The 13,140-nt window shown below is 39.7% G+C and overlaps 2 protein-coding genes across 7 annotated transcripts in view; one reads left to right on the top strand and one right to left on the bottom strand.

Annotated features, from left to right (window-relative positions):
• LOC136106993 (enhancer of mRNA-decapping protein 3) overlaps window positions 1–13,140 on the bottom strand; it is a 361,619-nt gene that overhangs the window by 83,226 nt on the left and 265,253 nt on the right. The gene's annotated exons all lie outside the window — the stretch shown is intronic.
• The window catches only part of CIB2 (calcium and integrin binding family member 2), a 47,874-nt gene that overhangs the window by 24,305 nt on the left and 10,429 nt on the right, over window positions 1–13,140 (top strand). For all 6 annotated transcript variants that reach the window (XR_011740990.1, XM_071813770.1, XM_065847904.2 and 3 more), the window contains one exon: window positions 6,244–6,355. Coding sequence is in view for 5 of the 6 variants with exons in the window: in XM_071813767.1 (XP_071669868.1) it covers window positions 6,244–6,355 (112 nt within the window). In the remaining variant the exon portion in view is untranslated. The remainder of the gene's footprint in view (window positions 1–6,243; window positions 6,356–13,140) is intronic.

The following is a 13,140-nucleotide window of genomic DNA, read 5'->3' as shown; positions in this document are numbered from 1 at the left end:
CTTTTTCTCTGTGTGTGGCTGACGTATGGATATAGGTCTGGCTGGACGTGTTTCCCAGCTCTTCAATCACACATTTGTCCATCTGCAATAATAGCACTATAGGAGAAGAGAGTATGTGCACCCCAACAGTGTGCATTGGTGGGGGGCTACAGCCTCTGTCGCATCACTGTAAGTCCGTTCCCATCAGCGGGATGTGTTCTTTCCTGCAGTCTGTGCAATCCCATCTCAAATGCTGTTGCTTCTGCTTCCTGCTCTGTGTGTCTCCAGGGCTCAGCAGGGCTGGTCGCTCAGCTCTGTCCATTCCCAGGGCTATGGAGACACTTGTCAGTGCTCCTGCTGGGCTCTGCAGGGCTCAATTCTTCCTTGCAGATTACAAGAAGCCCTTCTCCAGCTGTTCTGTGCAACCCTGGCATCTGGACAAGAGCCTGTAGTTTTGCTTGTGGTGAATAACTGAAAGTGCAACAGAACAGCAACAGACTCGCTGTTGCCAGAGTTTATTCTGTTCTGTAGAGTTGGTCTCTGGGGTCATGGCGCAACGGCTGTCAGCTCCTCTGGGACTGTCCATCGGTGCTAACTGCTTTGCTTCATTGTTCCACTTAAACCATTTTGTTATGTATTTTCTGTGAATATGCAGAGTGATCTAGAATTTACTCTTTGGCATGGCCTTGACTGTGATCTTAAAGTTTGAGTGTGTTCCTGTTATTTATGAATAAATAGGATATATTATATATTGCTAAATAAAAATGTTTCCCTGCTACAATATAAATCAAGTGACAGGTACTATGAAGGCAGGACCAGAGTTGGTGAGATGTTTGTTCAGTTCTAAAGGCCACTTTAAAGCCTCTACTTATTTCTAATCAATGAGCCATTACAAGCTTTTACCTTTTGTTTTCAGCACTCCTTTAGTGCAGAGTTCTTATTACAAAGGCGGTCCAGCCAGCTGTAATGTGCACCACATTTAATGGTGGCGATTTATGTGTATCAAGCCAAGGAAGAGCTTCTCTGTGTTTTAACACACCCACTGGTGACCTTGAGTACAATCTGACTTTCTCAAAGCTCAACAGTAAATTAAAACAATCAGTGCAGGGTGTAAGCTTGGAAATCTTTTTTTTTTCCCAGGTCTGCATGGGTATAGTTGGAGGCTCTGTTATGAGTTTGGAGACATCCCAGTCACGCTGTGTCCAGCAAATACCCACCAAGTGTCACCCTTGCTGACTCCAGGATATTACCCCCTTAAGAAGTGCGGACAGACTCTGACCCACCTTTTTTACTATGTAATATACAAGTGGTATAATGAAAGTTAGCATCAACAAAAAGTGGGCTGTGGGGGCAGTACTGTTGTTCTGTGGTTTTTGTGAGCACGGCTTTTTTGATTTTCACTGGTTGATGGGCAGCCGAGTTGATTTTAAAACTTATGCTGCCTACAGGAGTCTTATTTAATTGATTAATTCAATAGAAAAGTATACCCCCATGTACTTGCACAGGCAGTTCTGCTGTTGAAACTCCATCAGTTGCAACAAGGAGCCAACTGAGAAAAAACTTCTGTATTTTCAAACTCATCGTTCCCTGAACCTCACTGCATTTTCATAGATGTTAGTACTTGTACAAGGGAGGTGTTAGCACTGATGCAAAAGGGACTGTGTTTCACTGTGATACGTGGCTTTCTCAGGATCCTGTAAGAGGCTGAGGCAGCTCTGTTAGATTTCTACCTGTTTTCTGCCAAGTCTGGTCGTCTGAGAGACCAGCAAACCAGTGCTTAACTTGTCATAATACAGTGGATGGTGTCCCTGAAGAACTTTACAGCACAAAGGACTTTCAGTGGGAAAAGGTGGTACTGTTTTTTGTTGTTGTTCGGTTCGTTGGTGGTTTTTGTATGTATGTATATTAAAAGGGTAATGGAGCTTGTGCATGTTGGTTTTGGAACCTAAGCTAGAGATATCTTATGGCCTTTTTCATTGTGATATTAGCTAACTGTGCCATGTGATATTTTATTGCTGTAATTTAGTTTGCGGGAGCTGGATCATAGCCACTTCCTGCAGTCTCATTTGGATGCTTTAGTGCGAAATCCACTCAGGTAGAAAGCTCTTGTACCTACAGATCACTGAGCGATTTGGAGAACTAATGGAAGAGTTAGCGAGAGGAGAACAGGATATGAGAGCTGCCCTCAGCTCTGCTCACTGCTTGCACATTTGTGTCCATCCTCCGCCTCCCAGGTAACCGCAGCGGAGTCCTGCTGAGCCCCCGGCAGGCTGCTGCGCACCTCTCCACTCACTAGTGCCTGCAATTCCTTTCTGCTCATTGCCAGAGAGAAAAGGAAGTCTTAACTTCAAGTGGATGGACTGGAAACATATTATCCTAACAGATTCCTGTAAAAACCAATACTGTCTGCATTGTGGATGTTTCTGAAGAAAACACAGGTGTAGAAACTACATGTTAACATGTATAGGTAGGGACATCAATACGTTACAGTAAACATGTTTGGCAGGGGGAGTTCTTTTCTTGTTTTGGTTGTTTTTTCCCTACCTCCTGTCCCTGGGCATATGTTTCCTTTTTTGATTCTAAAAATTGGGTTCTGTCAGCAGATATTGTTCAATTCAATGCTTCTTTGTGTAACTTCTTGCAGAAAGTAAAGAGTAATTAGTTTTATTATAATCTGTGGTAGCAAACCAAAGCAATGTGATTTGATTCTGTGTCCTACGGTGATGTTTTCAGCTAAAACCTAATCCATTCTGCAGGATTCTGTCAACGTCTCTTAACGATGCTTTCTGAAATGTGTATTTACATTGTATGGAGGTGTAAATGTGCTAGAGTAGTATCATTCTTGAAAGGAATTGCAAAACCTCAATGCTTGAAGTAGTAGGAAAAGCACAATGAGAGAGAATGTGTCAGTCTTGGGTGGTTGTACTCACCACGGTGCCATCAGGTGGACACACTATTTTCTTTACAGTTAATGTAGGTGCCTTGTCCACAGTAAAGTAGCAGTGCTTTTGTTGGCATACACTGGAAGGCATATGTGAGTTGATATCTGTGGGACAAGAGAGGCAGTTGTCAGATAACAGTACAAAACCCAACTGTCTGCCAAGTGCTTTGCGGTTATCAACACAAAATCTTCCTTTCAGCTACTGCAGAGTTTGGATTCATTTCAGTATCAATATGTTTTGTTCATTGCTGTGGATGAGAAATGCAAGAAACGATGGGTTAACTTTTCTTTGATATTGCATGTTCTGAAGAGACTAAACCTTTGTCTGGAGAACAGGGATGTCAGTCAGCAGCTGGAAAGAGCTGCCCTTTCTTTGCTCACTGAAATAAGATTGTTCCTTCACAGCAAATGGCATCTGGGGCACAGCATTGCAACCTGCCACCTGCCTTACAAGGGAATTTCTTGTGTAAGAATAACATTGTTTACTCTGTAGATATTGTTTCAAAATTTCTTACTTAATTTGGTGAGCATCATAAGAAACTTCAGTATTTCTCATTTCTATTTTCATAAGAAACTTTCAGTATTTCTACCGAAATAGTACTGAGTACCAGATCCCTGAGAGCTGCAGTGGTGACACTGAAGTGCTTCTTTATGGAGCTGTAGTAAGTACCTTTTATTTGTCACTTAGTGTTCAGTCTCTATTGTAGCACTGTGTTATTCCCAGTACCAAAGTAACTTTAAATTTGCTCTATTGTGGCTGGTATTGTTACCATTAGCAGGTGTTTGTTTATTCTTGTGATATGATTGTGTTTCAGTGACAGATAGTTTCCCACATCATTTTTAGACTTGTGATATGTTTGTTCCCAATAGAAATTGACCCAGCTTTTTTTTTTTTACACACAAGAAGTTTGTATATTTTTTTAATTGAAAACGAAGAGAAATTCCAGATGTTGCATTTTTAGATGAATATAACAAGCTTAATAAACCATGAAACACGGATCACTTGGTTCCAATCCCTTCTGTGTCTTCTGAAAGACATTATGGGTAACTCCTTTAAGATGCCCGACTCAGTGTCTGTATTCATGGTCCTGTTGGAGGAGACAGAGCAAAGATGGAGAAGTCTAACACTAAAGAAAGTAGCGAAGGAAATTTGAGCAGTTGAAATAAGCAGGGATTGCTAGGGATTTTTAAAAAATCCTTAGATATGCGATTTGAAAGGTTTGCTTTCCTTTAAAGCTGTTTTTTCTGTTGTATTTAGGGGCATCTTTGTAGCTGCTATTGACAACAGAGAAATCAGCTGCTGGAGTGGGAAATGGCTATTGCATCTTGAATTACACAGAACTTATAAAATGTCAGGGTGAGCTGTGGTAAGCAGTTGAAATATGCTTAGATCAGTGGATATTTAATTTCCTGTATGGCACAATATATTGCTGTGTGGTGTAAAGACATCGGTTTCCTAAGATTCAGACAAAACATGTTTCTGTGTTGAAGTTATGTTTTTTGTGACACATCGTAATCACGACCAAAGAGATGCTGAGAGAAGAGGTGCACATAGATTGTTTTCTCCTAGTTTTTGCAAGTCAGTACAGATGAATCTGAAATAGCTGGGTTGCTCGTGAGGCTGAAGCTGGACAGGTGAAGGGGTTGGTGAGGCATTGCTTCCCATATTACAGGTTTGTTTATGGTCTGCTGTTTAAAACATCTTCATCTCTAGTTGTAATTGTTAGTATTCCCAGTGAGCAGGCAGAATCTTTTTTGTTAAAATGAAAATAAGTCACAAAATAATAATACAGCTTCTTAATGTGTATAACCAGTACATGTGACCTAATGAAAGACCAGAATACTGTGTTTGAACACTAAACATGGCAAAATGGCCACTTCCTGCCCTAAGCACTTCATGAATTAGATGCAAGGCAACACTTTCACGTAGAAAAATTACATTTTATAGTATATAACATTTTCTAAGTGTTCTGTGAACAGCAACTCGCTAATCTACCTATTCTTTTTACACGTGATATTTTGCAGGGGACTGACAGGTCATACATTCATGCTAAATATATTGATCTCTACCTAATCTTTGAGTGCTAGGATATATATGTTCCCTCTCCAACCTTTTTGTGCTGTTATTTCACAGAATCTTGGATTCTAGATACTTCTCCACTAGAATGAGGTATCACTAGAATTGGTAAAAACAGAAAACCAGAAGAATTAGTCTCTTTAATACATTAATTGCTTCTAGACAGGTAATATTTTACTTTCTAGGCAATATCTGTCTGTGGTTTGTTTGAGAGCTGAAAAATGGAGATTCATTGAGTTTGAATTGGATACCCATTTGACTTGAAATGTTGTGTAAGCATTTGAGTGAGAATGAATGTGCTGAAATACTTTCCAAATTTGCATCATACCTGATTTGATATTTTCTTTGCACGTGGCTGTTTTCTCTTGGCTTTTGAGCTATCAACAGTTTAAAGTGATGTCCTAGAAACATTTATGCAGTCTTTGTTCAAGGTGTGAGTGAGACTGAGACAGTTTTTATAATTTACTGGTATTCAGCTTCTGAACCTTTAGAAATGTTGATGTGTTTCATGGGCTTGGACTCTTCCTTTCCCAGCTTCTTAACCAAAATTATAACGTGTTACTGTTGGCAAGATAAGCAAGCTTTAGAGAGGGAAACTAGGTTTATGAATGTTGGACCTGCATCTCTCAGGAAAAACACTTGTTTATTGCCTTTAAAATATGCTGGTTTGATGAATAAGCTGAGCCAAAATGGAACAATACGATGTGAAACAGAATGAAGTGGAAATGATCTGTGTGCTGGTGTCAGCCAGTGCTAGAATGGTGAGACTACATCTGCTACGTTAGCGAGGCGCAGATACAAAAAGGGCTTTAATTCAGAAGATAAGGTGTCCCAAGGATACTGTCGTCTATAGCATCATATTTCCACATTGTTTGGCTTTTAAATTCTTGGAGCTGTTGAGCAACAGCTCTTTCTTGGTAGTGTGGATCAACCAGTAATCTGCACCAGGATGTGACCCCTGGGTGATACTTAGTGTTAGTATGTAGTTCCAGGCCTACTTCTTCTGGACCTATATGGCGCTTAAGTGTTGCATACAGGTAGCGTGAAACACCTCAAGTTGCGCACGGGTGTCAGTAGCAGTTACACGGGATACTGCATCAAAACCCTCTTTTTTTCAAAAAGATGGGAATTTGGTGGGCTCAGACTTGTGCACTAAAAATAATCATTAGAGCTGCAAGACAAATTTGTGTCTGATTACTGTATGAATTGAATTGGTTATTGGCTTTTTTTTTCTGCTTGTTTACAGGTTGCATGGCCGATACCATGAAATGGCACCAAACGTTGTGCCCATGGACTATACAAAGGACCCCGATGTTAAACTACCTATGCAGCTTATAATAAACATGCCTGAGCTAAAGGTATCACTTCTGACTGCTTACCAACTGTATCTTAAATTATGTAGCTCATCTGCCAGAGGTTGTGCCAAGTGAGTTTGATATCTGAAAGCAGTTTGGCATGCTGAGGTCTTCCCCTTCCCATGACTGTACAAGGGCAAAACCAGACCCAGAAACTGGAAAATAAGTTGGGATAGACGTCAAAGGAAATAAAATTGAGTTTAACAATCTTTCCACATTGTATATATTGATTCCTTAGAAGCCAGTGAGATCTCTGTGTGAAGAGCAGGTTACAAATTGGTTCTTATCTCCGTGTCTTGATAGGAAATTTGCTAGAGATGTGCAGATCAAAAGTAAAGATTACCCCCCCCTCTTTTTTTTCCTCAGCTGCAAGAGCACAATAAGTATTATTTTTCTAAATTATCAGGAGTTTTCATTTTTTCATGGAGTTGTTGTGTGATAGGAAGTGGAGAGAAAGTCCATGTAACTACAAATGAGAGCAGCAGTAGGGATAAAGCAATTGGTGAAAAAAAAAAAAAAAGAAAATATTTGTTATTTTATGAGTTCAACAATTGAATAAGATTTTAACAGGACAAAGAACTGCAGAATTGAAACCTGTGATGTGATGTGCTGCAAGTAGCTCCTAGGACTTACACAAAGGTTGTCTCGTTGGCTGGATGAAAACTATTGAGCGTTTTAACTCCTAAAGCTGCATAAGCCAACCCTGATTAGAATCCAGCTCCAGATGAGCTTCACATCAGTTGTGTGCATGTTCCAAGTGTGTGTCCTTGGCGGGCAAGTATAGAAGTGTAATTCCTGCCTCTGCAGCTTGCAAAGTTCACTTTCCTAGCTCACCTTAAAATGAATGATAAAGCATGCAGGTACCATAGTTTAAAAAATTCTTCTCATCTTTGCCTATTACATTACAGAGCGTGAAGTAGGAACAGGATAGGGAAGTAGTATAATTCAAGGTTTGTTTGTATATGAACTTCTAGTGTCAGCAGCGTTCAAGAAAACGTCACTTTTCAACACTATGATGTGTTTAAATGTATTGAAATGTCTATGAAAGAGCCTAAATTATGTGCCTGTATACTTATTGGTGAAAGTCTTCATGGAACTTTAAAATAGGGGGTATAAAGATCTTGCTGAAAAGTTCTTTTCAGTTCATTCAATAGCATACTATATCTTACTAACTGATCAGACATAAATATTTCACATATGTTCTGTAAAACATGAATGTTTGTATTGTTTTGTCTTAAACAAATAAGGACATTAGGCAACAAGCAAAATTAACAATACTTTGCAAAAATACCCTGTACTGTGATTACCTCAAATTCAGTCTGGTTTGAAGAGAACAACAAAGATTTCAAACATGATTATCTAAAATTAGATTTAAGGCATAATTAGGCATCTAAGTCAGTAGCCTGCAGTAAGCTGCTAGCACGAGCAGACCTAATTAGGCCTTTAGGCCGTGTTCTGAAGTTTAGTGTTAAATGACTCAATGGAACTGATAGGTGGGAATTGAAACGATTGTTCTAAGTCATCTCTGTCTTATCTACCATGGTGAATAGAGAACAACCGTGTGCTGCTGTTCACAAGGGTGAGGAAGGATTGCATGAAATTACAGACAGACAGCTGACATAATATGTGAATATAGTGAGGAGCTCATTGCCACGAGACATTTTGGCAAAGACACTATTAGTCTTCAAAATTAAAGTGCTTTTACAGAGTGGAATTCCACAGATTGCTATTAAGTTTTATGATCTGGGTGTAATACCTAAGTTGGAGAGTCCCTGAAATGCTCGTTGCATTAATCTCAGGATATAATATGAGAAGGATCACTGTGTATATATCTCTTTAAAAATTCTTGCCTTATCTGCTACTGGTTCTGGTCAGAATTAGGCTGGTGGGCTGGATGGACCAATAATTATGAGAGTTCCATATAATACTTTTTTTTCACCCTTCGAAGCAATCCCTGGATCCCTTGGGTTTATTTGCCATGCCCCTGTGAGGTGTGTGTGAGATGATTTAGGTTAAGGGCCTGCTCTCAGCAGTTACCTGGAACCAATCGTTTGAAGCTTAGCAGCTGGTACAAAAGGAAGAAGTTTCTTCCTCTTCAAATAGGAATATTTGCCTGACTTACAGAAGTGCTGTCATGTTGGATGGACAGCTGTATAGAAAAATGCAAATTACCATTGTATGGAACACAACACAACAAAAGTTACTAATGGTCTTACCTGTGTGAAAATGAAATAAACTAATCAGGTTATTTTAGTAGCTGGCAGGATGAAGTAGCGTGGGCTTCACAAAGTCCAAATACATGGGAGCATCTTGAAGTATTCTGATAGTTTTCAGCCATCTGCTTGTTTTGCTTATGCATAAATATTGAATTCTTATCTTTATCATAAAATCTATTGTTCTTAAGAGTTTTTGCATTAATTCCTTACTGTAATTAGTTTTGTATCTCTCTAACATGTCTGCAAGCCATTCATCACTGTAGTGTCCTAGGTGCTCGTACCTGGCACTTGTGCTATGGATAACTGGTATTCCTTAACTTTTATGTTGTTATTTCTGAGGTCTTGATGGTGGAGTATGAAATTCCGTGGCTCAGTTATGTGACTGTAAAGAGTTCATAGCTGCTTTGTGAAAAAGCAAGGCTAAGTTCAGAAAAGAAAGCAAGAAACAATAATACACATTCTTTTTGACTTCAGTAATACAGGACTGAAGACTTAAGGAACTACTGTATTTACAAGACAGCCTGGTACTTCAGCTGACATAGAAACCAGAAATTTTATGTTGGACCATGATTAGATTTTGAGATACAGGAGCACACATCTCGCTATCTTAGCAAACTTAGGTGGTAATGATAATAGACTTCCTAATAGACTTCTGTAAGTAAAGTGGATCACAGTCTGTCTTCTTGTGCCACATAAAGACTGTGATGCTTTCTGGCTCTGCTTTGGAAGATGTATCCAGGGCAGTGGAACTTGATTTTATGAAAACAGCAAGAGAAAATTCAGTGTCAAATTTTATAATTCTCTCTTAAGTTTCATAAGGTTGTGGAAGAACCTTAGAAATATTGCTGTCAAACCACTCATTTTATGTCAGGAATTCTAGCAGTTCCCAGAGAAAATACTGTGAGCTTGTTTCCAGGAAAATACCAGTTAGAGGAGACCAGACTTATGTTCCAACCACTTCACCAGCTTCCTTCTCTGAACTCGCTCCAACTCTGCAAGGTGTTTCTTGTCGTGAGGGGCCCAAAACTGCCCCCAGGATTTGAGGTGGGGCCTCCCCCGTGCCCACCACAGGGCACGGTCACTGCCTTGGGCCTGCTGGCCACACTGTTTCTGATACAAGCCAGGATGCTGGTGGCCTTCTTGGCCACCTGGGCACACTGCAGTTTCTTGTGCAGGTAGCACGGATGGGGAGAGAGTCTTTCCCCTAGAGTTCATCTTCCAAGCAATCTAGGTAGTAATTCTAGCTCAGACACTAAGAAAAAAATATCTTTAACCTTTGCAACTTGACCAGACTGCTAAATAAATTGTTGTGGTGTTTTCTTTCTTCGGTGAGTTTTCATCAAGGTGAAGACAAACCCAACATTTGAATCTTAAAATAGAAAGAAATTAACTAAATGTCTATTGAATTTTAATACAATTAGTGCTACTTTCAATGCACCTGGCTTCTTTCATATTCACATTACATTTCTAGTTACCGGCAATGTTGAGCTCAGTACCACTGCAGGTTCTGACAAATGGATAGAATCAATAATGCACTTTTCCAAATTAGATTCTGCTACTATAAAGAAAGATCTTTACCTCACGCATTAATGTTTTGAGCTGGGATTTTTGTGTTTCAAAGAAAAACATGCTAATGGTCACTCACTTTAATTGGTAATGAATTATTCACTAACTCATGAGTCTTAAAAGTTGAAAGTCAGGACAAGAAATAAATAAATAAAGAAGGGGCAGATGCTTTAAGCTGATTAGTTCTACCATTACACCGAAGTTAACAGAGGTGGTTTACTCCACTCCATTGCAGTCTCTCTAATTTTGACAATCTTGGTTACACAGGCAGCAATCTCATAAATTACCTCTAGGGCATATGGGCACCTGTGAGATAGCAGCAATTAATATTGCAAAATTGTAGCAGTGATATGGGCTGTTCAGGATGAGGCCATGTAGAAAGCAAGTGTGATTTAATTTCAAAAGAAAACTGATTTCACTCACATTATGCCTGTCATTTCTGCAGAGCCGGGTGTGGGAATGCAACCTGATGGCAGAGATCACATATGATCTGTGGAAGTGGGCACGTGGCTGTCGTCTTTGTGACACATACATCCCTAATGGTCAGAATGTTCTGTGTGGCGTCTGGCCTGTCTCTGGCTGTTGTGCACAGCAGTCCTTCTGTTGGGACTTGCTCGTAAAAGGACTTCCTGGAGGGGAACCGTTTTTGTTCCATTCACTTTACAGTCTGTTGCTTTCTTTTTTTGGCTCATGCAGTAACTTCATTGATCCTCCCAGGCCTTGTTACGAGGTGCAGTGATGAGTAAGGTAGCTCGTAAATCCATGCACTCCTGAGACAGAGTGACCAGCGGGCACAGGAATCAGTCAGGAGAAAGAAAGGGCACACAGGGAGCAGTGAACTGATCACACATTTCAGAACCACTGTTAGTGCCCTATTTTTTGGTAAGTTGAAACATGAATGCATGTGAGTCGCTTCAAAATAAAATGAATACACTTCTAAGAGGGTGAAATTTTACAAGTAATTTCGATGAGTCCTTGGCTACAAAGCTTTCTGTGTAATGAGGAATGACATCTGAGAGGGCAGGCTGATACTCCCCCGGCCCCCTCTCTGCTCTGACCAGTCTTCACCTGCAGCTCATCCCACTTGTCTCTGCATCCTGTGAGTTGTTTCTGGTTATACTGGCATGTTTTACCCCTTTCAGACAACTCCTCTTGCTTCTCTGAAGCCCGTTTTGAACTGCATGTCTCAGTCAACTGTAGGCCCTCCAAGCGCAGTAAGTGAGGGCTGCTTTCCTCCCAGGGAACTCCAGATCTGTACCTGCTTCATGACCTCTAACAGCATTGTGTGCGATTTCCCACTATAGTTAGTTCATATGACCAGTTAGTTAGTATAGGTTTTGTTAAAATACCGTATATCCCCATGATAGACTATTATGTGCTGTAATATTTAAGCAATACTATGTGCAACCAGAATCTTTGGTTATTTGGCTGTTGTGACCATAGCGCAGCCTTTAATAAAAAGGCAAACCCACTGCTGAACTGTCTTATGTTTCTGCTTTCCAACAGAATGACATGATCATTTTGTAGATGTAAAGGTATCAATTTAGCTGGACCTTAGCCTTGGTTTGTGCAGGGTTTTCTTAATCAGTACTCTGTAGACACTACAGGGAAGTTTGATGCCATGAATATGATCATCTACACATGAAAAAAAAATATTGTTTTTGAGAAAGAAGAAAAGGAAAAACAAAAAGTGCTTTTGTCCGCTCCAGGAACAGTTTGTTGTTGTATTTCTGCTTCCCTTCTAAAGCATCAGCCTCTTCTCTGGAGAACTGGTAATGAACATTTTAGCTATCTTCACATTAATGTTTGTCTGATAAGTGTTCCTTTCTAATTTTTTAGGAATAACTCCTGCCATTTGAGAAAGGTTTGCTTCTGATGAATTCTGAACAAGTCCTGATGAAGCCATCCAAAGGGATTCTGGCTTTCAGTAGTCTGCAAAGCAGACTGCTTTGTGCATTTAAACATCTTCCCTAATGTCACTGGGGACTTATGTCCAAATACAAAAGAGAAAATTATCATACTTCTGTGGATATAAAACTGAGGAACGTTTTGTAATGACTGTCCAGCTTAGTTATCTTAACCTATCTTACAGCTTTCCTAGCAACCTCCTATTTCCAAAATGCAGTCAGCTTGTGAAAATAGGTTACAGTGCTTTAAATGAATTCACCAAGCTGCAAAATGGAGAGGGCAGAAGAACAACACAGCACTTTCCTAGAGCCTGTGATGGAAACTGCAGGACAGGAAAAAGTAACAAGTGACTTAGTAAGATTTACCTGCAGTCTCAGGAATAAACCCATAATAGTTCCTTAGAAAACTAGTGGCTGTTCTATTGAATGGTGTTCTGGGTCTGTATAGATGCCACATGACATTCAAAAATCGACAAAACCACAATTATCTGAGCAGGAAAAGTGATGGTTAAGAAGATGGATGGCACCTTTAGGAACGTTCTCTCAAGCCACTAAAGCAGCATCAATCTGCAAAACAGCAGAGTTTTAGCTGTAACAATTCTTTGTCTCTGTCTCCCCTCTCATGTTTATTGCAAGAGGACAGAAAAAGGTTTTTAACAAGACAAGTGTAAGTTTCTAGTTTTAAAAGGATTCTTTTTAAACAATTAGTGCTTAAAGGAAAACAATCTAGGAAGGAACAGTATCGTTTTCCCTTTTACTCCCTTCCCCAATAGCTTTTCCTTTAAATATGATGGAACCCTAATCTGTGCTCTTTAGACTAGAGGTAATGAAATTACAGCAAGGATGTGAAAAGGATCTGTGAAGGTAAGCTAATACTTTCCATTCTGTAAACCACAGATATACTGCCTGAAGACACATAATATGAGAAAGTTAAAGGAAAGAAATCAATATGAGGAAAGATTTTATTTTTCACTTAGGTTTTAGATCCATTTGGCAAAGAGTTACTTAAGAAGTATACTGAGGCTGTTCATTCATTGTTAATTCATCTGTATTTTCAAGATGTCTGATGTGCCAAATAGATAATTCATCTTATGCAACT

This window comes from Patagioenas fasciata, chromosome 12, assembly GCF_037038585.1.
Source record: "Patagioenas fasciata isolate bPatFas1 chromosome 12, bPatFas1.hap1, whole genome shotgun sequence".
Lineage (NCBI taxonomy): Eukaryota > Metazoa > Chordata > Aves > Columbiformes > Columbidae > Patagioenas > Patagioenas fasciata.
The sequence above is the reverse complement of the archived record's forward strand: the minus strand, read 5'-3'. Positions and strand labels throughout refer to the sequence as shown.